This window comes from Cynoglossus semilaevis, chromosome 2 (assembly GCF_000523025.1).
Source record: "Cynoglossus semilaevis isolate Cse_v1.0 chromosome 2, Cse_v1.0, whole genome shotgun sequence".
Lineage (NCBI taxonomy): Eukaryota > Metazoa > Chordata > Actinopteri > Pleuronectiformes > Cynoglossidae > Cynoglossus > Cynoglossus semilaevis.
Genome location: NC_024308.1, coordinates 18,147,883 through 18,173,470, shown reverse-complemented (window position 1 = coordinate 18,173,470; position 25,588 = coordinate 18,147,883). Strand labels below are relative to the sequence as shown.

At 41.7% G+C, this 25,588-nt stretch overlaps 2 protein-coding genes across 2 annotated transcripts in view; both read right to left on the bottom strand.

Moving 5' to 3' along the window:
- The window catches only part of LOC103399996 (methyl-CpG-binding domain protein 3-like), an 844,757-nt gene that overhangs the window by 583,472 nt on the left and 235,697 nt on the right, over nucleotides 1-25,588 (bottom strand). The gene's annotated exons all lie outside the window — the stretch shown is intronic.
- ncanb (neurocan b) overlaps nucleotides 1-25,588 on the bottom strand; it is a 114,978-nt gene that overhangs the window by 44,894 nt on the left and 44,496 nt on the right. Inside the window, exons 9-16 of the mRNA XM_025053770.1 lie at nucleotides 21,059-21,279; nucleotides 20,816-20,984; nucleotides 15,850-16,024; nucleotides 14,291-14,418; nucleotides 13,207-13,500; nucleotides 11,728-12,615; nucleotides 8,188-8,568; nucleotides 7,387-8,148 (exon numbers count right to left, since the gene is read on the bottom strand). Of these exons, the coding sequence (XP_024909538.1) occupies nucleotides 7,387-8,148; nucleotides 8,188-8,568; nucleotides 11,728-12,615; nucleotides 13,207-13,500; nucleotides 14,291-14,418; nucleotides 15,850-16,024; nucleotides 20,816-20,984; nucleotides 21,059-21,279 (3,018 nt within the window). The remainder of the gene's footprint in view (nucleotides 1-7,386; nucleotides 8,149-8,187; nucleotides 8,569-11,727; nucleotides 12,616-13,206; nucleotides 13,501-14,290; nucleotides 14,419-15,849; nucleotides 16,025-20,815; nucleotides 20,985-21,058; nucleotides 21,280-25,588) is intronic.

Here is a 25,588-nt window from a genome sequence, read left to right as displayed (position 1 = left end):
AAATGGAGAATGAAACTGGAGGTGTACATCTCTGAGAGTAGTTCATCCAACAGAATTTTAACCCAAAGTGACATTTTTAACATGAGCTCCTACCTGAGGACTAACCAGAACAGATGAGTCTAATCTGCCCGTGTCAGAAACACTGATGAGCTCTTATTGTTCTGTTCGTTTACATCAGTGACCAGATTCATTTTCTCAGGCACAGTGGGCCCTGTCATCACAATTCTGTCAGGTACTGATAACATTTAAAATGAGCAACTTTGGGCTAACATTACTGCTTTATTTTTAAACTATGCTGAATCAGCAAATTCCTTCAAATTTACAGTTAAGTCTTGATTCAGATGATCAAACCCAAGGTCCCATCAACTCTACAGAATTAATTGAAAAAATCAGGGGTGTCAAACATAAGGCCCGTGGACCAAAACTGGCCCACTTGATGAATTTTGAAAGTGAAAGAATTCGCAGAAACTTCATGTTGGTTAACGTTTTTATAAATTATATTTCATTAAATATGAATATTTCCTAATATATTTGTACTTCTTTGCATGAAAACATGGGCTTATTGCTTTTTATAGGTACTTATGTTATGATTGTACTGGTCCGGCCCACTTGACATCTAGGTAATCAGGCTGTATGTGGCCCCTGAACTAACATGAGTTTGACACCCCTGGAAGAGATTAATGAAAAAAAAAACAAAACAAAACAGTGAAACAAGTGGTACAATGTTGATGTATGACGTAATGACGGTTATTCCATTCCTTTTTTGGCATTCTCTACATGACCAGGCAGCAGTGATTCAGGAAGGGGTGACAAATTGCTGCAGTCTCACACAGTGACTTCATACAGAGAATAATGTTCCCTCTGACAGTTTCCTGCTAAGCTCTCCGTCTCATCCCATGATCCCGCCCGTCATTTTCCAATTGCTAGAAGGATAGGCAGTGTTGTTTGGCATTCTGTGAAACTCCATGCCTCGGGGGGGCCTGAGACTGTGTCTGACAACAGGAAGTCCCAGACAAGAACAGTCACATATAGTCAAAAACACACCATCTATTCTCTGTGTGTATGTGGGTGTTTTAATGAGCGAACATATGGTGCTTTCTTATCTTGTTTAAAGGCCACTAAATGAAAATGACTGCAATAAAACAGGGAGACTGACGAGACGTAAACGCTCAAACAGGCAGGTGATGCTTCTCTCCCCCAAGTGCCTTAATGTTTCACTTAAAGATGTTTATTTCTAACTGAAACGTTTGTTTGACTCTGTCTTTGTTCAAGAGCCCCGGGGAGCACTTTTAATATCTGGGTTATAACAGGAATAACAAAGCGTTTTATGATGTCAGAAATAAAAAAAGAAACAACTGCCAAGTATTGACTGTAGCAGAACAAATTCTCTCTCAACAATTTAACTGTTTACCTGCGTGCCTGTCTGGCTGTCTATCCATCCATCCTTCACCGCTCTATCTGTGAATCTATGTATCAGTTTCAACCATAAAAACGTATATTGTGCAGAAAAGTCATAGCTGATTTGAGAGTATAAAATATTTCCATTCCCGATAGTGGCTTTGCTCTTAATAAGATCCTTTGGCTAATACAATATAGAACAAAACTGTAGGAAATTCGTCAAGTGTGCAGTCAGAGTGACAGATGGGTTTTAATTACGAGGAGACATTACATCTGGGATCAGCTCTATTGATTAGATCCAACAAGAGGCGTCGTCGACAGTGAGTCTCGGGAATGATGTTGTGATGGTAAGTAACAGTAGGGGGCAGTTGGAAGTAAACCTGAAGATTAGGAGAGCAGAAGAAACTCTGTACGAGGTTGGTGAAGATACACACCGTACCTGCCTAGCTCCCGTAGATAAAGATGGTGAAGAGGGGTGAGGTTCAACGCCCTCCGAAACAACGGACAGTGGAGTGTGTGTTTCTCTTGATTGATTTTATCCGTTAAAGAGACAATTGCAATGTACGAGAAAAACATTTCTTTTTCTCCCACTCCCAGTGCCAGTGGGGATGTGTGACAGTGGGATTGCAGCAAGATTGAAGGAGAAGGTTTGTAAGACAGTAGGGCGACGTGGCGTGATAAATGGTTTGCAGACAGCGTTCGAGTCTAAATGACAGGAGGTTGACCTCAGGGTGGCAGAGTTTAAGATGCTGAGATTTGTTTTTCAGAGTGAGCGGAATGGACAAAACAACAAGTACTGTACACGGATCGGAGGAACAGCTGAGGTTGAGCAGTTTGGAGATGAAGGCAGAGAGGTGAGGTTAGAGTGGAAGGTGCTGAGAAGACACAGTGACATATATTGGACAGAAATGTAGGAGTAGGAACTGTCACGATGAAAGACGGAGACCAAGAAGATTCATGGATGTAATAAAAAGAAAAGACATGGGATGGGTGATGTAAAGACAGAGGAGACGGAGCGAGGCGTTAATAGATTATCCCCAGTGGTGACTCCCAAAGAAGATCTGTGCCTAGTGTAGAGAACACACTTAGCACTTGATCAATCAATTTAAAGAGGTTCCATAAAATAGTATCACAGAAGAATTACATTTGTCTCCTCTTCTTTAGAGGGCGACCACTGTGGCACATAGATCTGGACCTGGCAGACAATCACGCCACTGCTCACCAAAAGTGGGTTCTTGTACATCACATGTGTCAAACTCAAGGCCCGGGGTCCAAATGTGGCTCGCCATGTTATACTGTATGGCCGGCGGGAGATTAAAAAGCATTTAATAAAGTCCGTGCAGCAGAGTTTCCTGACCCGATAAATTAAATGTTTTTATTTCATACACAAAATCGGACAATATTTGTTACCTAAATAAATAATAATCACTTGCAGAAACATTTATTAATAGATTATGCATTAGTTACATCTATACAGTCTTTAATTTAAAACAAGCCCTTCAAGGGAAGCTGTACTGGTGATGTGGCCCCCTGGTGGAAATGAGTTGGACAAATGCTACTTTACATCACAGATGTAAAAGTGACACAACTCCCTGACCACAAATGTCAGTCATATAGAATAGACAGGTGGGTTATAAATTATTTCTCTTGGATTTGGAGACTGCCAGTTTCTCTGACTTTCATGACTTTTTAATTTTGCCTTAAATGTTTCCACACAAACATGATTAATTGCATTTAAATGCTGTGTAAACAGAACATTCATAATGCTGTTTTACATAACCCACGAGACAGCCCACTGTCCCATAAGGAGTTTGGATAACAAACTCCAGTTAATGAGTAATAGCAAACAGCACGGGATTTAGTTTGAAGTTGGATATGGAAACAATCGAGGTATTCAATCATAAAGAGAAAAAAAGAGTCCGAGATAAGACACTCTGACACTCTCTTAGAGAATCACAGATCAGGCAGTTAAGTGGATTTAAAGGATGGGCATCCTTGAAAAGTCATGTGACAAGGACCCATCTGAGGCTGAGTACGGTGCCGACATGGTAAGACGACAATTGACTGCCTTGTGTCGTATCCCGCTGGAGTTCAAGAGGCTATAAAAACATTACGCCAGGGAGTCCCATATCAATGACAGAGACTGCCTTGATACAGTATGACCAGAGAAGTAATAAAAGACATTAGGACAGGGAGATGACGGGGAGTAAAGGAAGAAAACGGTCAGAGAGGGAGAGAGAGAGAGAGAAAAGAGACGATAAAGAAGAGAGGAGAATCATGGGTAACCAAGGGAGAGACGGGGGGAGACAGGAAAATCAATGGATTTCTATATGCAGCACTGAGACTGTGCCCTCTCCCTGGACTGTCAGGGAGCAGACAAACTGAACATCTATCCACAGACCAATACTGATGACATGCCAGCTACGCCTGTCCCCGTTTGAGCAAAAATAAATGTCCAGTGAAACAGTTCAAGTCTCGTCTGTACTTTGGGTTTCTGGTAAATAAATCTTTTATTACATTTTCTGTGGTTCCATAAGGTCACGGTTATCACGCCTGCTTACACATCTGCCTTACACAACAGAAGGTCCTGGGTTTGAGCCCCAGAGGGACCTGTACCTAACGGCACCTCCCATGAAGGCCTGTGTGGGGTGCAAAATCTCACACTGTGAATGACCTACATGTTTGAAGAATAAGGGACTAATTTATTAAAAATAAATAAATAAAATTAATTTGACCAAATTACATTTTTTTATGTTGCATTATTTTAAGGGGAGCAGTTTCTTTTCTTTTCTTTTTTTAAATGGTTTCACAATTACATACACACTCTCTCTCTCTCTCTATATATATGTATATATATATATTTATATATATATATAGGCTTGAAACCACAGACACATAAACCCAAAGATCTAGGTCCTCCTTAGCCGTAGACTGTAACTGTGAGGAGGAGAAGAAGCCGAGGTGTTATTGAGGTTCAGGCAGCATCTTTTCTCAGGTCGGCTAACACCCGGGCAGACTCTGCACCGTGTTTACCAGCGAGTGGCACTGACACTTTAAAGGGTGAAAATAAAGGTGACATTCCTGTATCCTTCTGCCCAGCTTTGTTCTCTAAATAACAGCTGCACTCCTGTGCCCTGAAGCAGTCGGTGCATCACCAACTTCAACAAATTCTCATCAACTGCATTGGTAGATTATACAGTAGAGTAGAAAAACAAAGAGAGAATGTAGATACTTTTTCTCAACATATCATCAATCAAAAGACACTTAAGCTAATCTTCAAATGTTCTTCATTTAGGTGAAAAGAAAAATATATTTTGAAAAACTTCAACAATGTGAACAGGTTTCGATTCAAGCTTGGTTTTTCCCACGATTTAATAAAAAAAATGTAATAGTGAAACATCTAAAACTTTTAAAGATCTTGTTTTGTTATCTGAAAACATTTTGACTTTGTACTTACTAATTTATGAGTGCGGGTTCAGTCAGGTATACAGGTTTATAGGTGGAGGTCATTAGGATAATAACATAACTTTACTGTGTAAAATCATTCATACGCGGTCGAACACGGAGAGGTCGTAATAATAAAAGATGCTGAGGAATGTTAGGGACCTAGAAAAGAAAAAGTTAGTTCCATAAACTGGAAGACCTTTGTCAAAGCCCATGAGACTGTTAGCGAAGTCCTCCATGATTAAGATCAAGGAAGTTTATGTACTCCTACACTGTGGAGAACACTGTCACCTCCTGGGTCCTCTCCTCTCCTCTCCTCTGTCTGTCCTCCTGCCCTTTCCTTGCTCTCTCTCTCTTTATTCCTCAGCGATAATGAGCAGACAACTATTGCTGTAGTTTTCTACGTGCTACAACTGACATCTTCCAACGGTCACACAGAGGGAGGGGTCTAATCCCTCTAATGGCAGAGCCCGCTCACTCTGTTAAATGTTAGCAGATCAGAAGAATGTACTGATCACATGGAAATTATATACTGTACATCGGTACCAATGTCACTCAGCTACGCTAACACAGTGGCAACATCATAATCTAGAACATAAAAACACCACAAGTGACTGACTTAAGCCTAGGAGTCATAATGTAGGGCAAAAGGTTCCCAAAAAACAACACAAACGAAAAAAAGTATGGCGTATTGTACAACTGTTGAATGTAAACAAAGCCGTCGTCTGCATACAGTGTCCATCCCACCCGCCAACTAGTTTCAGTGCAAAGTACTTTTAACACCATATGTTGAAATGACAGAACGTAATCACAAAATGCCAGGTAGGTCGAGGACACCGTGAACCATGACCCCCTGAGAATCAGGAGATTTCTTTTTTTTCATCTGGAGCAGAAACAGAACGTATGAGAGTTGAGTCTAATACCAATCATAGGTACACTAACTAATACTATGAGCCATTTTGTTATAGTACTACGCAAAGAGAAACATAAATAAGAAATAGACATTTATTTGCAATTCTTTCACTCATTTTTACAGCAGCATTAATTCAAATCTCACTTAGTTCTGTGAGAAAAAATGCTTGAGCCTATTTTCTAATGCTCTTTTTTCTGATTGTGGTTTTCTCATCATCACAGTAATAAGAACTGAATATGTCGTGAAAGCCTTCAAGCTAATGAAACTTCTAGATCCCCACCAGCTCCGAACTCCAGAAATCAACAAAAAAGTTCGAATTATATAAGTTATTGCTCAGATAATGAATATTCCTGCTTGTAATTAGAAAACAAAACACCTATTTTCTAGCTTTTTAAACACTGGGCTAAGTTTGCATTTACGTACAAGCAGAACGAAAGTCTTTTCTTACTCGTAGGTGGACAAACAACTTTTAATTATTAGGGTAAGAGTTTAGACAAGGCTTTTGTTATGATAATTAACTTCCTGGTTCTCGGTTAGCCAGTCTATCGACGATCAAAACAACAGCACAATTACAAGCGTCTAAGGCAAAAAGCAGCCGAGCTGCTGCTATTATCAACAGTGCGTGAGGGAAAAGGGAGGGAAAGACAACAAAGTTTAACTCAAGAGAGACAAAGACAGGAAGAGAGGAGAAAAAAGTCAGTTCGAACTTCCACCTCTCGGTGTCTACATTGATTTGTTTCAGTAGTTTCAGCCTTTTCTCCGTTCACCTAATTGCACTGTCTATGACCCTCTAATTACTTCACCGAGTCTCAGAGGGTGTCACTTTAATGCATCGCCTCCCTTTGTGGGCCTGTTTGGATTAGAATGTGAGGAAAAGAGAATGTGAAAGAAAACGAGAGGTAGAGACATGAATTAAGCATAACAGAGCAACGTTGGAGAGACGGGGTTTTCAACGGAATCAGGAGAGAGTGGCTTAGATTGTACATCACCTGTGTGAGGGTATATATATATATATATATGCATATATATATATATATATATATATATATATATGCATATATATGTATAAATATATATATACACATATATACATATATATATACATATATTGTATATACATATGTTGGCATGCAGAGCATGGGTGTCTACACACAAACGGCTAGGCTAAAATTGTTCTACCTACATTTACAATATTAAATATATAATCATTGAAACTGAATGTACTTCCTGTATATACAGTGAATGCATTTTTTAGATGCATGTATCTGTATGACACAATATGATTCAATACCTATATGGTTAATTATTTAGTCCTAAGATTTTTTTTTTTTAATTTAATTTTTTTATTAATTTTTTTCCAATATCTCATGATCTTACAGCTATCCCATTGATGCCATTTACTGGTAGATCGCGATCTTCTTATTGGACACCTCTGCTGTAGCGTAAACAAGAGGCTATGCTCTCATGCTGTTACTATGCTGCGTATCACTATAGCAGCATGATGACATCAATGATGCGAAGAGCTCTCACTGAGCTTCATACATAATTCAATGAACTGTCGCTGATTAAATAATCAGACATAATAATGATAATAATGACCAGAGTCAACTCAATTTGCTGAGACGTCTTACCTCTTGGGAAGAGATCAACTGCCCAGTTGGGTACAAAGATGTCGAATGGGTTGGTGTCCCTGTTGTCTGCCGTCTCCTTCTCTTTGATGTCCTCTGTCTTTTGTCTCATGCCTTTGAAAGGTGTCCACCAGCTCCCCAGCACGAAGGAGTCAGATACTGCCGACCTGGATTCGATTTCTGTGGTGTTGACTTTGGCGTCGGTGGTCGACGGAACAACTCCTGTCGTCGGTGCAGGAGGAGCTTCACCTTCGTCCTGAAAGTCAAGTGAACTCGTAGTTTCCTCCTTCCCCTCCTGAGCCCATGACGTAGACATAAATGGCTTCTCTGTGAAGACACTCTGAGAAGAATGTTCGTCGCCGACTGCCGATGTGGCTGATTTTGCCGTCTTTGTTGCACCGGTCATCAGAAGCCTTGGTGTAGTCACCTGAGAGATTGTCAGGGTCTCCATGGAGGTCTCAGCTGTGGATGCCACAATCTCCTCTGTGCTTGTGCTTGGAGTAGCCCCCCACATGAGCGAAGAGTCAGCGGTGAGATTGTCAGTGTGTAGATGTTTGTAGTAGAGCTCATCCATGGTTTCTCCCGCTGCCTGCTCTGACGTTTTCTGCTCCTGCGGGTTTGGAAACGACCCTGTTGTTTGGTCCACCAGCTGCCAAGTGTGGTCTGCCTCTGTAACAACCTCGCTATGGCGAAGTGAAGGTTCAGTTTCAGGACTGACTCTCGAACCAACGCTCTCCAAGCCGTTGACATCCTGTTCCAAGACACCAGGATATTTGCTCACGTCTCGTGTCTGTTCCAAGACACCAGGATATTTGCTCTCCCCTCCACTGCCCTCCGTCTCCGTCTCCGACTCTTCTACCACTACTGCAGCCGACAGAGTGACAGTATCTTCTTCATCGCGGTTCCTACTCTCGCCTGAGTAATTGTCAGAGTACTCTTTTTCAACTGGCGTAGGAAGGGTCATCAACTCCAGGGGCCCAGCGTTAGCTTCCATGGTTTGACGTTGACCTACAGAGACCATGTTTCCAAGTGATGCCGCTTTGGAGGAATACATTGATTTAATGGCCCACTGGAAGCTGCTGCTGGGGGCAGGATCACTGTGTGGACCTAATCTGGGACTCCAAGGGCTGGATTTGCCAGCGTGATCGCTGGTCTTGGGTTCATCGACACTTGAAGGTGTGAACTCTACAGGGAAAAAAAGATAGAAAAGACAAGTTTAATATTTAATCATAAGAGGGGAAATGGATTTAATTAGTTGGCCCTAAAGAACCTTTTAAATTATTGAAGGTATAATATAAGAAGTGTGCCCTAATCTTAGTCACTAATCCCCTTCAGTATCCAGGTGAAAGTTTTCTTCACATATAGACTTTTTTTTGCATGCTAACCAGTTTCTAGTTTGTATGAAAACAATAATTACATGACTGCAGGTATGGGCTGAAATTTGGACCACGTCCTTTGGGATTTTGTCCCACAGGGGAACAAGCGTGATGTATATATGTATATGTGTGAACACAGTAGTTGTAATGCCCCATAATGCCGAGAGTCGAGTGTGGTGGTACTACATTGTTGTTCAACATAAATCTAATCCTACATCTGAGAATTCTACAGCCTGTAGACCAGTGAAGGCCCAGGGTTTATATTACAGTCTGCCCTTCAGGACAGACATGTCTGAGACTGCAGTGAATCACAAAGTGCTAACTGTAGGGACAGAATAGCTGGAGATAAGGGTAATATTGTTGGAAGAAGTAAAGAAATAAAATATCAATATAGATAATAAGAACAACAATAATAATAATAATAATAAAATTGTTGTTGTTATTACAACATGCACAAAAACATTGTTTTTGATTTGTTTAAAAAAAAAGCTGTCCTTTAGGTCAGGGGTCCCAACCCCTGGTTCGGGGACCAGTGCCAGTCCATAGGTCATTTGATACCGGGACGCAGTGGGAAACAGTAAAAGAATTTACAGTTTTACTAAAAATAATCCAGTCATATCCCTTTACTTTTTTCATTAGAAACTAATGTTTCAAAACAACAGGTCATTCAGACTCTGATACCAACAGAAGAAAGTCTAGAAGATGTTTTATTTTGAAAATTTAATGATCCTTCAACGATGGCACGGTATTACTAATTTGCAGTAACAACTGATACTGGAAGACTGGTAGAAAAAAGGTTGCAGACCACTGGTCCAGGTCACTTTAATAGTCTCTGTTCTGTCTTTTTCTTTGTGGACTTTTCTCAGTTAAAACAAATGCATGATCAAATTAAAAACACTTTTGAAACAATACAAATGTTACGATTTCCCTTGACATGCCAGTAAATATGTTGACAGGTTTGTTTTTTTGTTTTTCTATGATCCAGTACAATAATAATGCCAGGGTTTTTTCCAAAATAAGTTAAATAAAGCCGTGGCCTTGTTCCTCCCATCGCTCAGCTAAATTGCATAACCTTCCATTCCTGTTTACATATATAAATAATACAGCAATAAAACAGAAAGAAAAATCGATTCAACCTGCTCTGTCTCTCCATAACAGATTAGTACAAGGGCTACAACATATACCAATACTGTATGTACATGAATATAGCACTAACATCTGGATAAATTATTCATTAGGCCTGCTGTTGCTCTGTCCAAGCTAGGTACATTAGCCTGGGGTTTATTTCCACCAGAGCTGAGAAGACATAATTAAAGATAGATATAACTAATTACATACATTTACTACACACAGATGAATGTCAGTAATTACACTCATTAATCCGTTTTGATCATCTAAGCAATGACCCGTGTAATAAATAAAATGAGGCAATTAGACGTTCGGCTGATTTCATGGAGCTACCGTGAGCTCGCTTAAAGTGCATGTTTGCTGCTGTGAATGTGTTTGGGTAAAATGCTAATAGAAAAATAAAGAAGCCCCCGAGAAACCAAGTGTGCCTGAATGTCAACTGGGACCTAACGGAATCATTCAATCAAACAGCATGGTGTGTCTGACACAGACGTTATATATGAACTCAAGCTCTGATGAAGGATATGAAAAACATTGGAAGAGATCTGCTGGTGGTTTCCAGAGGGAACTAGAACAGTGATACAGTGGATGGATGGATGGATGGATGGATGGATGGAGAGATGGATGGATAGATAGTTAGATGATCTTGTAAGGCATTTTTTAGATCCTAATGACAGCTTTGACACAGCGAGATCAACGTTAACTCACTGTTGACGATAAAACCATCAACATTATCCGTGCTGCCTCCCTCCAAGACAACGGAACAAAGAGAAACTACATCTCTTTATCGCCATTTCCTCTGACTTCTTTTATGTTCCTATCCCCCAGGTGTCCAGCTCTTCCTCTCTGTAGTGATCAGTGCTGCATGCCTTCAAAGAGCTCAGCCATAATTGGCCCAGACATAGATGGAGGTGAGAGTGAACAGAAAAACAGCCCGAGCTCCGTGTTAATTGGATACAGCTGTGAATAATGTGTATCGACTAAAGCCTGAATTTCCATTAATACCTCCAGGGTGTCATTGAGTTTCAGGTAGCGCAGCAGTGAGTATTTATAATAATAAAGCCTGCAATTGCTGGGTGAGAAGAGCCTAGCTCCCTTATTAAATCATTCCTCTGGCTGTCTGTGGAACACTATCAGCTGTACTTTGATTCTTTCCTTTTTAGCCGATGCCAAGGATGTGTTATGTGCAGCGGCCATTAAAGAGAATTCTCTTTTTTACCTGATGGTGTGATTCTCCTTCCCTTCTTTTTTTTTTTTTTTTTTTGCTCCAGTGTTTTGAAAAAATGAGATGCAACTCGGTTGTGGATGTCTTGCTCGGGGGATTTTATCTTAGGGAAATTAAGCTGTGGCTCTAATTCCAGTCAGTAGAATTTCGTGATAACCTATTAAATCCAGTGATTCACCATCAGCTGCGTTCCCAGCTGCACGGACGCCTTTACTGGTCAACAAAAAGCCTACATTGTGGTTCATTGCATTTCTTAAACATGGACTTCTTTAAGCTTTAAGCTGTGGTTTTTACCCTCCAAGGGTTTACCATTAGTTAGAGGGCTAGAATTACAAACACAAGGGGTAAGAGACATTCATTTAAATGTATGCTTGTTTAGTTTTCAGTCTGAATAAACACGTGGACTAACCTTTGTATTATGTAAGCATGACGGATTAAAGTGTGACTGTGTTAATTATTCATAATTAATTTGAATAATTTAATCATGAGTGAATGTGACATACAGTTATAGTTATTTAGAATTCAATTTAGAATCAAACGTTTGCCCACAGAGGAAAACATCCTCCTATAAAAAGTCAGAGAACTGAAGGAGTGAAACAAATGCTAACATCTCACCGTTGAACTGCGACAGAGACGCTGCAGCAGAGGAGCTGGACGCCTGTTCTTCTGTTTGGCTGCTGGTGGCGCTTTTTCCCGTGTGTTCGACTGCAGGCAACAACGGAATGGGTAAGTTCACCTCCTTCTCCTGCTCGTACAGACCTTCCTCTGGATTTTGTAGTCCAACAGTAGCAGTCCTGAAGGAGAGCCGGTCACTCGTTTGCTCCACGATGGCGTTCTCAACCTTACCCTTGTCTCTGCCGGTCCCGGGCTCGCTCTGGTTTCTGCCGGATGCTTCGTTCCGTGTCTGATTCTCGACCACTTTTTTCTCAGGCACTGAGAGACTGTTGTGCAGCCTCTCCTCCTCCTCCTGCTCCTTACCACCAGTCCAGTGCCTAAAAGGGTTCATTAAAGTGTTCACAAACTTAGCCAACACACTGTTAGTGGATTCAGGTTGAGGCGTTGAAGACTCTCCCGGGAATAAACTGGCGCTGTCAGATCTGAAATAGCCACCGTCTTCTTCCTCCTGAGAAGAACCTCCGTAACTCCCAAAGCTCTTCGTATCGGAGTGACCCAAAATATTACTGCTCTTGAGAACATCAATTTCTGGAACGAGTCGACCGCCCCTCGAGACCTCCCTCTCCTGGTTTCTGCTCTTCTCCGGCCCTTTGGGGNNCCTTAAGTGAATGATGACATGCTCCTCCGAAATCTCTGAGGAGTTTCCAATTCCAGCGATGGAGTTCACTCCTTCTTTGTCCAAGTCGACCAGGCCGGTCCAGGTGGAGGTCTTGGAAAGAGGAGCGCTATTTTCAGATGAGGAAAATAAAGAGACATCCTGTGCTGCAGGATCAGAAGCATGGTTTAAGGCTTGAGCCTCCGCAGCCTGGAACCCAGCTGGTTGATTAGCTGTAAGACACAACATGTTTGTTTCAGGGATTCATGTGAACTGCTTTGTTTACTCCTGCAAATCATACTTGTCCTCCATCATTTTTCTTATCACTGTCACCGAATTTTTTTTTTTTTTTCATCATAGTTTAGGATATGTGTTTTTTTTCTTATGATTTTTCTTATGAAGTTATTTCACAAGATCAACTCTGTTGATCTAAAAATCATCTTCTGTCTTAAACAGTGACCTAATTGTGCTGACAACAGTCCCGGTACGATGAGGAGACCCATCTATCAGCTGCTTGTTTTGACAGCTACACTGATACACAGCTTGTAAAATTCTCTCTCTCTCTCTCTCTCTCTCTCTCTCATTATCTTTGTCTCTCTGCCTCTCTGGATTCACAACAAACAACATCCACTCCTCCAAATTCACAAAGGTCGACGCAAACATCACGCAGTCTCTCCACAGCTACATCATCTGTGACACAAACATCTTTTGATCATTCCAATCAGAACAGAAAGCAACTTTCCAAATGTTCCTATTGCTGGTGTATTATTATAGCGATGGCCAAATAATGGCACACGGCCGTATCACCGCACAGTGTGCGCTACCTCGGTAGCAGTAGGCATCAAACAGGGCCGTGGTGTTAGGGAAGCCGGTGCGGTTCCGGTTGTTGTAGACTGTTCTCACTCCCGTCTCGTCACCGCCGCAGTTCTTTCTGGGGACGTTGATGGGGTAGCGGACACTGCCGTCTGCCAGCCAGCCAGGATCACACTGGTCTAGTCCAGCCTGCCAAGCAAGGTAGAGCTGCCCAACAGTAGCCAGCTGGGCACCCAGGGAGTGACAGTGGGTGGATGCTGTGGCAAGACTGAGCTTCTCTGGTACTGTGGAGTGGAAAACCTCACCTGGCAGAAGCGAAAGGAAAGGAAATTAATCGAGGTTGGTTAAGGTGTTTAGGAAAAAAAAAACAGAAAAGGATTTGAGTCGTCGTCCTAGAATCGTTTGTTGTTTTGTTCAGGAAAGCACCTGGTTCATATCGCAGTTCTTTTTTGTGATATTTCTTTGTTTGCTGTGTTATGCACAGATAATCGGTTGTGTGCACTAACGGACTTATTTTCTTTTACTTTCAAAGTAGCAGGCTCTGAATCATTAAGAGGGGTATAAACAGTCGACTCTGCTCTTTGACATACCTGTAATGATAGAAGACATTATCAGTTATTCAAAGCTGATGCTATAAAATATTTAAGAGGAAATGACTGACTTCAAAACCCTTTAAAACAGAGAACGAAAAAAGAAATATATATATTTTTTCTCTTTCTTTTGAAAAAAGGAAGTGAACTCTGAGTGAACCCCAGCCTGGGTTAAATGTGTTTTGCGTACAGAATTACCTCGGCAACACACAGGAAGTGGAACATTTAAACCTGAACATCTCTCCTGTGGTGGAAGCTAACAGTGAAGGCCTCTGCTGCTATATTCTAATGTTGGTCATCATGGTGGTACTCAGAGAGATCAATGTTTTCTCAGGTGCTACAGAGTAGAAAAAGTTGGAGAACCACTGGTGTAGGGCCATATATAGCATCTAAACCCAAAGAACTCCTTCTTCCCCTGCCCTTCCTTTCACAGCACCCCCCACTTCCCTGATAAAGTCCACGCTCCACTAACCCCCAATCTGTGTCGACAACTCTGGAGTCCTACCTCCAAGCTCCTTAGTGAAGCAGTACACATCAAACAGCTCATCAGGAGACCTATTGCCATAGTTACGAACTCCAGGTGAGTCCTCACGATCACCATAGCAACCAGACCGAGGCACCTGGATGGGATACCTGCAGAGAAAGCCCAAAAGACAGAGTAAGTGAAAAAATCATTAGAGCCGGGTTTTTTCGATGATTACAGGCTGGCTTGATAAAAGCTTCCACAGAGCAACTCTCCCCCCTGAGGAGAAGTCTGTGTTTGGACATAGCTCTGTTCCCTCACTGCGTTTATGAATTTGTTCAAAACCTCAGTTAAATAAAGTAAGATCGTCATCTTGTCTTTGTTCTATAGATTCATAAAGTGTTGAAGTTTGGTCAAGATTTAGACAGAACGGTGAAAGTAAAGAGGTTTTTTAAACGTCTTCAGTGGCTCCACCGGCAGCATGAGGTTGATAAAGCACCAATTTAACATATTCAGGCTCCAGCTGTGCAAAGATTCCAGAGGAACAGCACTTCCAGCTGCACCTGGGAACAGGCAGAGAGCACGGTGACCTATGGAGTCGGAGAAAAACACAGTAATAAACACCAACAAAGGTTAAACTGGATCTTTGTCGCGTCTCTGGGCTGTGTTTGCTCAGTGACGGGCGGAGGACGTCTGTGTCTGTGTTGTTCTGCTGGATTCATTAGTCGTTTTCCTTGTGGTGCTGCTAGACCAGTTTTTAAACCAATTAGATTGCTCCGAAGCACAAACAACAACGAGGAGAGGACAGACAAAGACACGGAAAAGAGGAGAGAAGTTTAGCTGCAGCAAACTTGTCGTGAACTCCTGCCAGTCTCCGAGGATACTGCGGTGATTTGTAATTAAACTGCGGGTGGAGAACGCTGGGTGTTGGACGATGAGAGGTGTAGAGAGGGAGGCACAACAGTCGGACAGACTAGGAACCAAGACAGGACTGATGTTGAACACTGTGTTTCAACAACTTTGTTTAATTATCTTTTTGTACCCTTTAAATGATTTATTAGGATCAGGTAACAGTACTAGTTTATTGTAGCAGTGTATTAAAAAACCCTTAAATGATTCCAGCCACAGGAAAATAAGGGTTTAACTTAAATAGTATTTTATCAGCATTCACTGATAGTCTAGATCAGTGATCCTCAACCTTTTTTGTACCAAGGACAGGTCGGCCATTAGGGGGCGTTACTGCGGACCAGTAGCACCACGCTTTCTTTGCTTTATTATCATCTGAGGTAAAGCATCACCACGCTTTCCTTGCTTTATTATCATCTGAGGTAAAGCATTTTGATGCACCTGAACTTTAACCTTTTAATATATTAAATCAGTCAGGCTGTTTGCCTTAAAACATTCGAAAGACGCTTAGGTGTTTTCTTCTATATGGAATGGAAAGTGAAGGACAACTGTACTGTATTAGAAGCAGGAATTACTGTAAGATTATTCTCTTATTTGTGTTCTGGGCATGATTAAACGTGCCGCTGTTTTTTAAGGGTGTGGGGCAACTGCATCAAACTCCAGGCCCTGGACCTCCCTGCCAGCCTGGTACTCACCGGACGGTCTGGTCGGACAACCATCCAGCATCGCAGTTGTCAAAGCCATCAGCGAAGGCAGCCTGCAGCTGGCTGGGCGTTGCGATGACCGCCGAGTTCTCCACGCACACTCTTTTAGCATCCACAAAAGACAACGCGTAGCGGTCGTGAGGGGCCCTGTAGTGAAATACCACACCTGGAGGAGACACACAGAGGTTTGTCAAAATACAGAAGTATTCATGGATATCAACCTGGAAACATCTACATGTCCTTACATGGGTAAACCCAAGCCCTCCACAGAAATGCAAGAAAATGGAAAAAAGAAAGGAAAACCTTTTTTTAGTCCTAAAAGGAGTGGAAATTGTTACCTAAATGGCATTGTAATTGTAAAGCTTTTGAAGTGTCCGTCTGATGATCCCTGGCCTCAACCTACAGCTCTGGTGACATCACAGCCAGTGGGCATTTGGCTTTAAACACCACCCCTTAATCCTCACTGCACGGCTGGGAGAGTGACAGTGGCTTTTGTGAATTGTAGAGCTCGGTGTGAAATTCAGCTTTGGCCTTGAGGTTGTGGTATACACACACACACACACACACACACACTATGGGTGGCAAAACCTTAGAATTTTTAAAGTCCAGTGTAATGAATATAATGAAGGTCCATTAGGTGTCAAGTAGTCGCTGATCATTGACTTTTTTTTGAGTCCTTGTCCGGTCGATGCATTGCAATAGTCTCACACACACACCTGACTTATATTTGGTGATATCTCACATGCAGAAATGTTGAAGAAAATATAAAAATGCTTCAAAAACAATGGGGAATCCTGATTTGCGTGTAAGAACTCAAGCACATTGACGTAGCAAATAGCAAAACCTGTCTTCGTTTGGGGGAATTTGCAGTGTTTCAAATGCTCACAGACCTCTTCATCTGCGGTGGATTCACCTGCTTCCCTTTTTACTTTGATATTTTGGGCCAAAAAGTTGTTGAAAATCCCAGCTCAACGCTGGCTTTTTTTTTTCTTTTACTGGTTCTCCCTCGCCATCATCACCTTTAAAGACACTCACCTACAATAAGTTGAATGTCTAAGTCTACCAAAGCAGCACATCCATCAACAGCTGACAGTTTGAATAATTTAGAGCAACAGGCTAGTTCCATCCACTGCACTGACCAGTTGTGGCTCCGCCTCCTTTGTTTTTTCTCCGAGACGTTCATGTTCTTCGTGGAAATTCAGTCAGTTGTTAGTTTACCTTAAGCAACAAATGTCATGATGTTTGTATGTAAGTTATATCATGCATTCCGCTAACAATGCTTAAAAATAAATGCTTAATCCTAATTCATATCTGAACTCTTGTTTAACCTAGATTTGAATTTAAACTAAATCTCAGACTTGTCTTCAAAATCATAGTTTTGGCAACATCACAACGTTTTGTCCTTACAAGATTAATCTTTTTTTAATTTCTAATTGTAGGGTCTTTTCCAAACACAGATGGAATATCCTGCTGCCTACCCAGTACCCAGAAGACTAAAATGTTAGTCTGTACATATAGACATTTCACAATGGAGTCTAAGGGCCTGTGTGTCATTCTTCTATTTTTACCCACTGTGTTTTAAAACATTCTCACACCGTCTCCATGGTGAGAAGGAAGAAGGCAATTTTGGTTATTCCATCAAGGACGTATTTTTGTACTGCAGAACAGTCTGTGTCACAACACACAGTATTTGAACAAACACAGGATCACGCAGGGGAAAATTGGCCAGAGAAACAGAGACATTTTAACCACAAAATGAATATTTAAATAAAATGTAAATCTTCACAAAGATGATTTGATTTACACTTTTGGACTGACATGTCATCTATTTGCTGGTAAAGCTGCTGGATTTTTGCCCCTTTTCTTTGGCCACACATGTACGGACTTAGCTGAAAACCAGTGGTGGTGTGAGCACGGGTGTCACATTCAGTTTATAACTGTGGTGTATGAGAGGACGCAGCTCAGTGGTAGAGTGCAGGCTTTGCATGTAAGTGTTTTGCAGCAGCCCATACTCAGCCCATAGTGGAGAGGGGATTGAACTTCCCACAAAAAGGTTTTGAAAACGCCGAGCGTGTTCGTCCGTAAACCGGAGCCCAACCAGGGACGACATTCAGGCTGCTGCAGTGCCTCAAATCTCCCTATAGTGGCTCCATAGAGTAGCGCCTGCTTACGCATCTGCCTCACATGCAGAAGGTCCTGGGTTCAAGTCCAGGACTTTCAAGGGAGCAGCCTGTTGAAGCAGAGGGGCAGGGGGGTATTCCAGAAAGAGGGTTATGTGAAAACCCAGAGTAAGTCACAGAGTCAGTCACCATGGTAACAGACTCTGTTAACATGGCAGGTTAACTTGAAGAAACCCTGAGTTTTCTACCTGTCGCCTTCCCTCATGAAGAGCGCCGTCGGACATGGATCGTCCCTTCATTCCCAATCCAATTAATATTATTGGAAATGCTTTATGTCGCGATGGAATCTTCTGTCTGTCCGCTGGGGTTATAATGACAGCTTTGTGTGACGGTGTCTTCACAGCTGATTAAGAAGTGTTATGTTATATACATAACAATATATTTTTCAGAGCTTAAAACTGATCTGTTTTTCTGTCTAATACTGCAGCAGTGGTGGACTGAGTACCAAGCTAATACTGCAGCAGTGGTGGGTGTACTGAGTACCACAACTGCTGCCACACTATCTAAAATAGGTGAGGCGGTGCAGATTAGAAACGTGTAGTCACGGCTGAACCAAAATGCAGAAGACATCTCTGTACGTTTTAATAATACAATCATTTTCCATTTTATACTTTTAAAGTGCCTTTTTAGCAAAAGCTAAGGTGAGACGTGAGCATGTGGGAGGAAACCAGAGCAGAGTTCTGCTCTGGTCATTATGGAGTTCTGACTCCATAATGACGCAGCATTTACACCAACACCCGAGCACCTTTACACACTGTATGGAAATACTATAACTGCTGTGGATTACAGTACTACTGACATAGAGTACTTTGTATGGATAGGGGTAAACTGAGGTTTTTGGAGCTGACACGAGCAGCATTGGCATTAATATTTATCTGGGAGTAACATTCTGCACAACAGCTTATGCATTATGCAATTTCCCTGTGGTCATTATGATAATTGCTTATTATTAAGAAGTGAGCGACCTGGAACGATTCAGATAATGGCGCTGCGGCTGGAACACCCACCTTGTATTAATGGTCCCGTGAAAGTGAAGTAGCTCAAGTTTAACTGGCAAAATACAGGTGTCCTACATGCAGTCGATCCAGTGAATCTGTTGGTTATTTAGTCAAGCCACTGAGAGCAGTTTAGAGCCGGCACTGTGAGACAATAACAGTTTCAGTGCAGCTCCTAGGAGGCTTCAGGTCAATGATGCTCATTGTGTTCTTGTTCCCTCATCTTTTCCTCATCACTGCACATTCTGCATGGGCACTGAAGTGGGCAAACAGCAGTGGCTGTATTAGCCTGATGTAGACGGGGGTAAGAGGGGATTGTTGTTTTTGGTTGTTGTTATTGACACAGCATGAGTGCATTTTAGACAGCTCAGAATATGAGTATTTTACAGCAGTTGTCCCCAACCGGACAGTTGGGGACAACAGTACTGGCTGTTACTGCGGACCAGCTTCTGTACCAACGACCGGTCGGACAGTACTGGCTGTTACTGCGGACCAGCAGCACCATGCTGATTGTTGGAGGATTGTTAAAATTTTCAAAATAAAACATCTTTTAGACTTTGTTCTGCATAATCGGAAACATCGCCAGATTATCTTTGAATGAGAAATGGAATTGGATATGACTGGAAAATTCAGCTCATTTTCATTGTGTTCCACTGCAGTCCAGTAACAAATGATCTACGGACCAGTACCGGTCCACGGACCTGGAGTTGGGGACCCCTGCAGTACAGTACAGTAAGATCACGCAGCATTGAAAATGTTCTCTTTATGCGGATCGACTACTCAGAATTACAGTGGGATTCAAAGCACGTCTTCTCTCAAACTGTTCCACCTGTCCACATGACTCTGTACCAGTTTGTCACTGTGGAAATCAACCAACTAGTCAACCAGTTTATTTAGGAATGACTCGATACAACTTTTTGTATCCCTATGACCAATACCAGTACTGACACTGCAATTCAGAGTATCTGCCTATACTGATATCAATCCGATGACTTTTCTCCTCCAGTGGCTGCCGTTGCTGAGGTGGTAGTGTTCCTGTTTACTGCATGTCATGCAAAGTTAACTTGAGCATCTGGGCTTAGGTATTAGGTATAGGGATCAGATGGGTTTTCTTGATGTTTGTACGGTGATTAATTTGAATGTTTTCCTGAGAGCATAGAGATGAAGTCAGGTCAGGTCAGCCAGTGAACTGGTTTTTATGTTGACTTATCATGACGTGACCAGGTTAATACATACAACTGATTGACTTCTAGAATAAGGTCAGCACAGTGCAGCACTGTGGTTTAACCTTTAATTAATTCTTTTGCCTAACGACTGTTTTGATTTTTAAAATTCTTTAAATGAAAGTGACAGGACTTTATGGATTTTCCATTTAACAATATTTCAGTTGCCTCTTTGATTTACTGAGAACAATATAATCTGTGGCTGCTGCTTTGTTGGTTTGTTTACTTCTTCTTCTTCTTCTGTGTGCCTGTAGATTTACCAGTCGTTCTTAATCATTTAGAACGATAATCACTTCATGTGAACTTTAACACCAAAGAAGATCTTTAATTAGCTCTCCATAGGACTAATTGTACTTTGTTATCGCAATCACTTAATTACATCCCAGATTTATAGCCAATTAAATGACTCAGTTTAACAACAACTGCCAGGGCAATTACCATTGGTCGACTGCCATCACTATATATCTGAACCTGTTGTTTTACAGTCTGAGGAATGGGACGTTTTCCTCTTTATTCTCCCAGTCACTGAGCTCCTTCAGAATGATTAGTTGGTATTTACCTGTGACCACCAGGGGAACTGTGTCCTGCTCGTCGTTGATGCCCACCACAACTTCACAACGGTACAAACCAGAGTCACTGGTGCGCAGCCCGGTTACAGCCAGACTGGCGTTGTAGCGGTTCATGGTGTAACCAGGCAGTGACACCCGGCCTTGGTAGGCTTTTTTTACCTAAGGGAGAAAAGGATCAATAAAACACGTATCGCATAGAAAACTAATATATGGATACAAGGTACTGCAGTTACCTTGACCACATTGTCCTTGGCCACTAGGACCGACTGTTCCTTCTGCAGGCCGTCAGAGCCTCTTTGACCCCAGACCTTTGTCCACTTAATCCTGGGGGGTTCATGAGTTGAACCAGCGCTGGGGCGAAGTGTAAAGACACAGGGGAGCAGGACTGTTTTGGAGAGCTCCTCGCTTATGGTCTGATGGGTTACTTTACGCATATTCACCACAGTTTCACCTCCTAAGAAGAGGAGGAAGAGAAAAACTATTGATTCTGGGAGAGATTTCTTTTTTTTTTTTCAGGTTAACGTTTAATTAGATTTTCCCAGTTGAGAAGTGAAAAGGAAAAAGAAAAGTCATCTTCCCTCTCTGATTATTGCTCATTGATCCAGTTAACAATTGTTCTATTGAGGCACTCTGAGGCACAGAGTGGACGGACGATGTCACTGGTCTTTTTTAAAGCTATACATCAAAACTAGATATGCCTCGCCCGATCAATACCAACCACCTCTTCGCAGCATAAACCACAGCCAGCAGAAAAAGGAAAGCGTATTTTAGTCACTAATATCATCTGATTCGAGCCGTGGTCTGAGGGTTTTCTCCTCCTTGTTGTAGTATATTTGAATTCACATCCTCAGATCACACTCCCCTAGAGTGAAGAAGTGTGAATTTCAAAGGGGTAAAAGTCCTTTTTTTTATTATTAATCTTGGAGCAGTGAGTAAATTAGGTTAAAGCAACCATGCGTTCTCCCACCTTCCTACACGAGCCATTATTTTCATTTTCCTCCTGACAACAAAGGGGACCTAATCTGATTTGACTGGTAGCCTTGGGCTGGCATTGGCACTTGGCATTATCACTGAAGCATGTATTCACTGACACTTTTTTAATCATCTGTCATGGGAAACTGGGAGTTTGGCCTCAGATGTAGCCTACCGCGAGAAGACAGAAAACTGAGGTTGAAACCTTCAGTCACAAACTGAAGGTTTCTCCTCCGGCGGGATGAGGGTCATAGTTGGAGGTAAACAAAATACAATCTGCGGGAAGCAGGTGGAGAATTTGGAGCGTCCCCACAAGACAATTAGTCACAAGCAAATAAGATTAGCATCGCAAAGCAGAAGTCAATACGAGGACAAAGAAAAGTCAAATGTGTTAATGGGAGGAAGGAGCAGCAGGGAACGCTCGCTCCGACCAGTAATCCACATGAGGGAGCAGAAGGTTGATCCTGTCAGAGGACTTAACACTGAATCAGAGCAGGACTACAGAGGGAGCATGACACTTCTGAGGGCGATTAACACGCCTGAAAGTCCAGACAGATGACGAGGATCAGACGGAGAGTGTCGGTAAAGTTCAGCTCCACGGCGTTAGCTGAGCCGACCAGGACATTTGCTACGTATTCACACGCTCGCCTTTGAGACGGTGTTATGAGAGGATGAGAGAGATTTTCATCACCAATACATCACACTCGTCAACTGCAGACGCTCCCTAGCTCAATCTCACCCAAACAAATGTCTCCCCACAAAAAAAATATCACTCTCTGGCTTTCCTTCGGGTCAGTCATGTAGATAAACCACCCAGTGATAATGGTGGAGTACTTTCACTGAGACAAAATCATCTGAACACTGTGAAGAAAAATAAAGAAAAGAGAACAGCCGTATTGTTTCCAGGGTCTCGACCTTAAGAAGCTTCCATTTTCTCAGGACATTCAGAGGTCGCTAATGTCAGTTTCGTTTGTGCTGATAAGACGCCTAAAACGAACGTTCAAAAAAATACTGCAGTGTACTTTTAAAGTTTGAGAAATCAACTGACACAGCGTGCTGTCAAGGGAATTACTGAACAGTAAAGAGAGACTGGCCACTCTGTGATTAAATGTCAAACGGGTGGAAGAAAACTTTTAAAACTTAAAGTTGCGTGTCACTAAACCTCTTCCTCACCTCTTATAGAATCACAAACTTACAGGGATTTGAATCAGGTATTGCTGCCTGAACGTTAAAATACTACAGTACCTGTTGTGTTGCGTAGACTGAAAAAGTACCAACATGGGTACACACATATCAAAACTGATTTTTTTTTTCATTCCTAAAAGTAAACTGTGCCTCATTGTGCCATATCAGTCATATTCATGTCACTCACTCTGACAGTCAAAGACATCAACCATCACACCTCCCTCTGCCCTCTGACGTATGCAGATGCAGACAAATCCTCACTCCTGCTAACAACTTCTAAGAAAGGGTCTCTAATCTACTGATCTACAGGGTTACATCCAGAAGATTTGGGCTCTAAAATCCCTCTGCGTGTCTTTATTTATTTCTTTAACTTGAGAGAGCTTGAGCATGCTGATCGAGGTGACCTGGTGAAAACAGACACTTAAAATTCTACAAGGCAAAGTGACAAGGGGGAAAAAGAAAAGAAAATTGGAGAATGAATGAATAAAGTGCTGTGGGTTGCAAACATCCAGGTCTGAGACAGATTCTCTTAGCGATTTAAGGAGGAATAAAATGTACCTACTACTGATCAGCTGGAGAGTAAGGTGACGTTCTTGGTTGTTTTTAATAATGCTTGTTTAGAAGTTTATGGATCATTTCTAAATAAGATAGATATTTAAATAGATGGATGGATGGATGGATGGATGGATAGACAAATTTATCAAATAATAAACAGCAGGAACATGTAGCGCTTAGCACAAAAGTTAATAGTGAAGGTCACAGAAACCAGTTATTTTAAATCTGCGTTTTAATAGAAATGTAATGACAAACAAACAGACTACTGTGTGTCCACGTACTGTATGTTACCTGAACCAGACTGAATTGGATTCTGGGTAAAAAGAAAGAAGAGAGATGGAGTGGAATGAAAATGCCGAAAAACTGAAGATATGGAATATGGATCGTCTAAGTGAGTAGGGTTAGGTTTGGTCAAAGGTCAAAAGGTCAGTCTTGTTTTGACCTTGTGTCTTTCCCTGTTAGTGTGAAGAACAGTCTCAGATTTAGATCCCAGCTTCTGCTGGAGCCTTTGTTTCAGAGAGTACTTAGATTTTCCCCTTTTCATTTCTGCCGGTTTCCATGACATCTATGCCTTCGTCACCGTGGGTCCATCTGTCTTCACTTTAGAAGTGCACTCATATTATTAAACACAGTCGGAGAGCCTTTATGTGCCTGGCACAGAGCTGCAGACAGACAGAGGGTGAGCAGCAATGGCACCTTCACTGAAGTATGAACACAACTGACAACATCAGTCCTCCATCTCCCTGTACCGCCTGACGTTCTTTCACCATTTCAACAGAAGTTGTCTGAGGGGTAGAAAGTGAATTTCCTAATTTTGGGACGAATAAGAGACTTCAATAATTAATTAATTAATATAATATTAATAATTAATTACCTATAAGTAAGTAATTAATCATTTTTGGTTGCAATTAAAAAAATTTCATTTTGTCACAATTTATGTGTAAAACATCATAAACTACTAATTTAAATAAATAGGTTGTACTTATATAGATCCTTTTTTCAGTTATGTTTCACTCTTGTCTCTCTGTGTTTTTCAGCAGTGCAGATTAACACACACACACACACACATGCTAAAGATGAAAAGTGAAGGCATTCCTCACTGATCTTTCACATCCATTTGTGAATCAGCGGAGGTGTTAGACACCGACGCATCAGTAAAGGAGGTTTTAGGTAAAAAGGCAGGTGGAAAACAGAGTGTTATAGAAGAAGCTGTGTGAACACAACAAAAGAAGGATTCAAATTTGATTACGAGGTGGTCTTAGATACAAATGTTGAATGTTGAAATTTAACTTTTTTTTTGTTGGGATCTGCAGTTTGTGTATTGGTTAGTATTGAAGGCATCGGTGACACATTTTAAAACAGGCTTTGAAAACCAACTGGAATGAATATTAAAATCTCAGAACGCGCAATTTTGCCAAACGAGCAGATAAAGACAAAAGGTCAAACTTTTACTCAGACAAAATTGCCTAAAAATCCGAAGCCATTTAGCAGGGTGTGTTAATTATGGAAAAACGCTAGGTGCTTAAAACACAGAGATAAGACAAGCACAGTGGTTAAAGCCAGGTGTGCAGAGTGAGGATGCTACTGACATTATTCATGCCAGGTTTTACAGAGAGAGTGGCTCCAGGGATGAAAATCCATTAACCAGAAAACATAATAAAAATTCAACATCGTAAAATTTGAGGATCTTAAATCTATTCTATTGCTTCATTTTCAGGTTCAAGCTAACTGTAAGGAGCGCTAATGAGACTTTTCCTTTGACCTCACTGGTACGAGGGGACAGTGTTGGGTGGATCCTTGTGATTTTAAAAGGGCGCTCTACCCTGAGCTACAAGAGGAACTGAAGTACCAGCTCCAAAACAACACCATGATCACCAGGGAGGACGCTGAGGACAACCAGTGGTCTGTCTGTCGATGCAAAACAACAAGCACGGGCCACAAAAGAAGCACAATGAGATTTTACGAGACTGATGACAGACTGAAGAGCGAAAGCTCTTGGGTTCTGCGTTGAAGCCTGACTCTAGGATCATTTATTTCACCCTGGCTCCTCC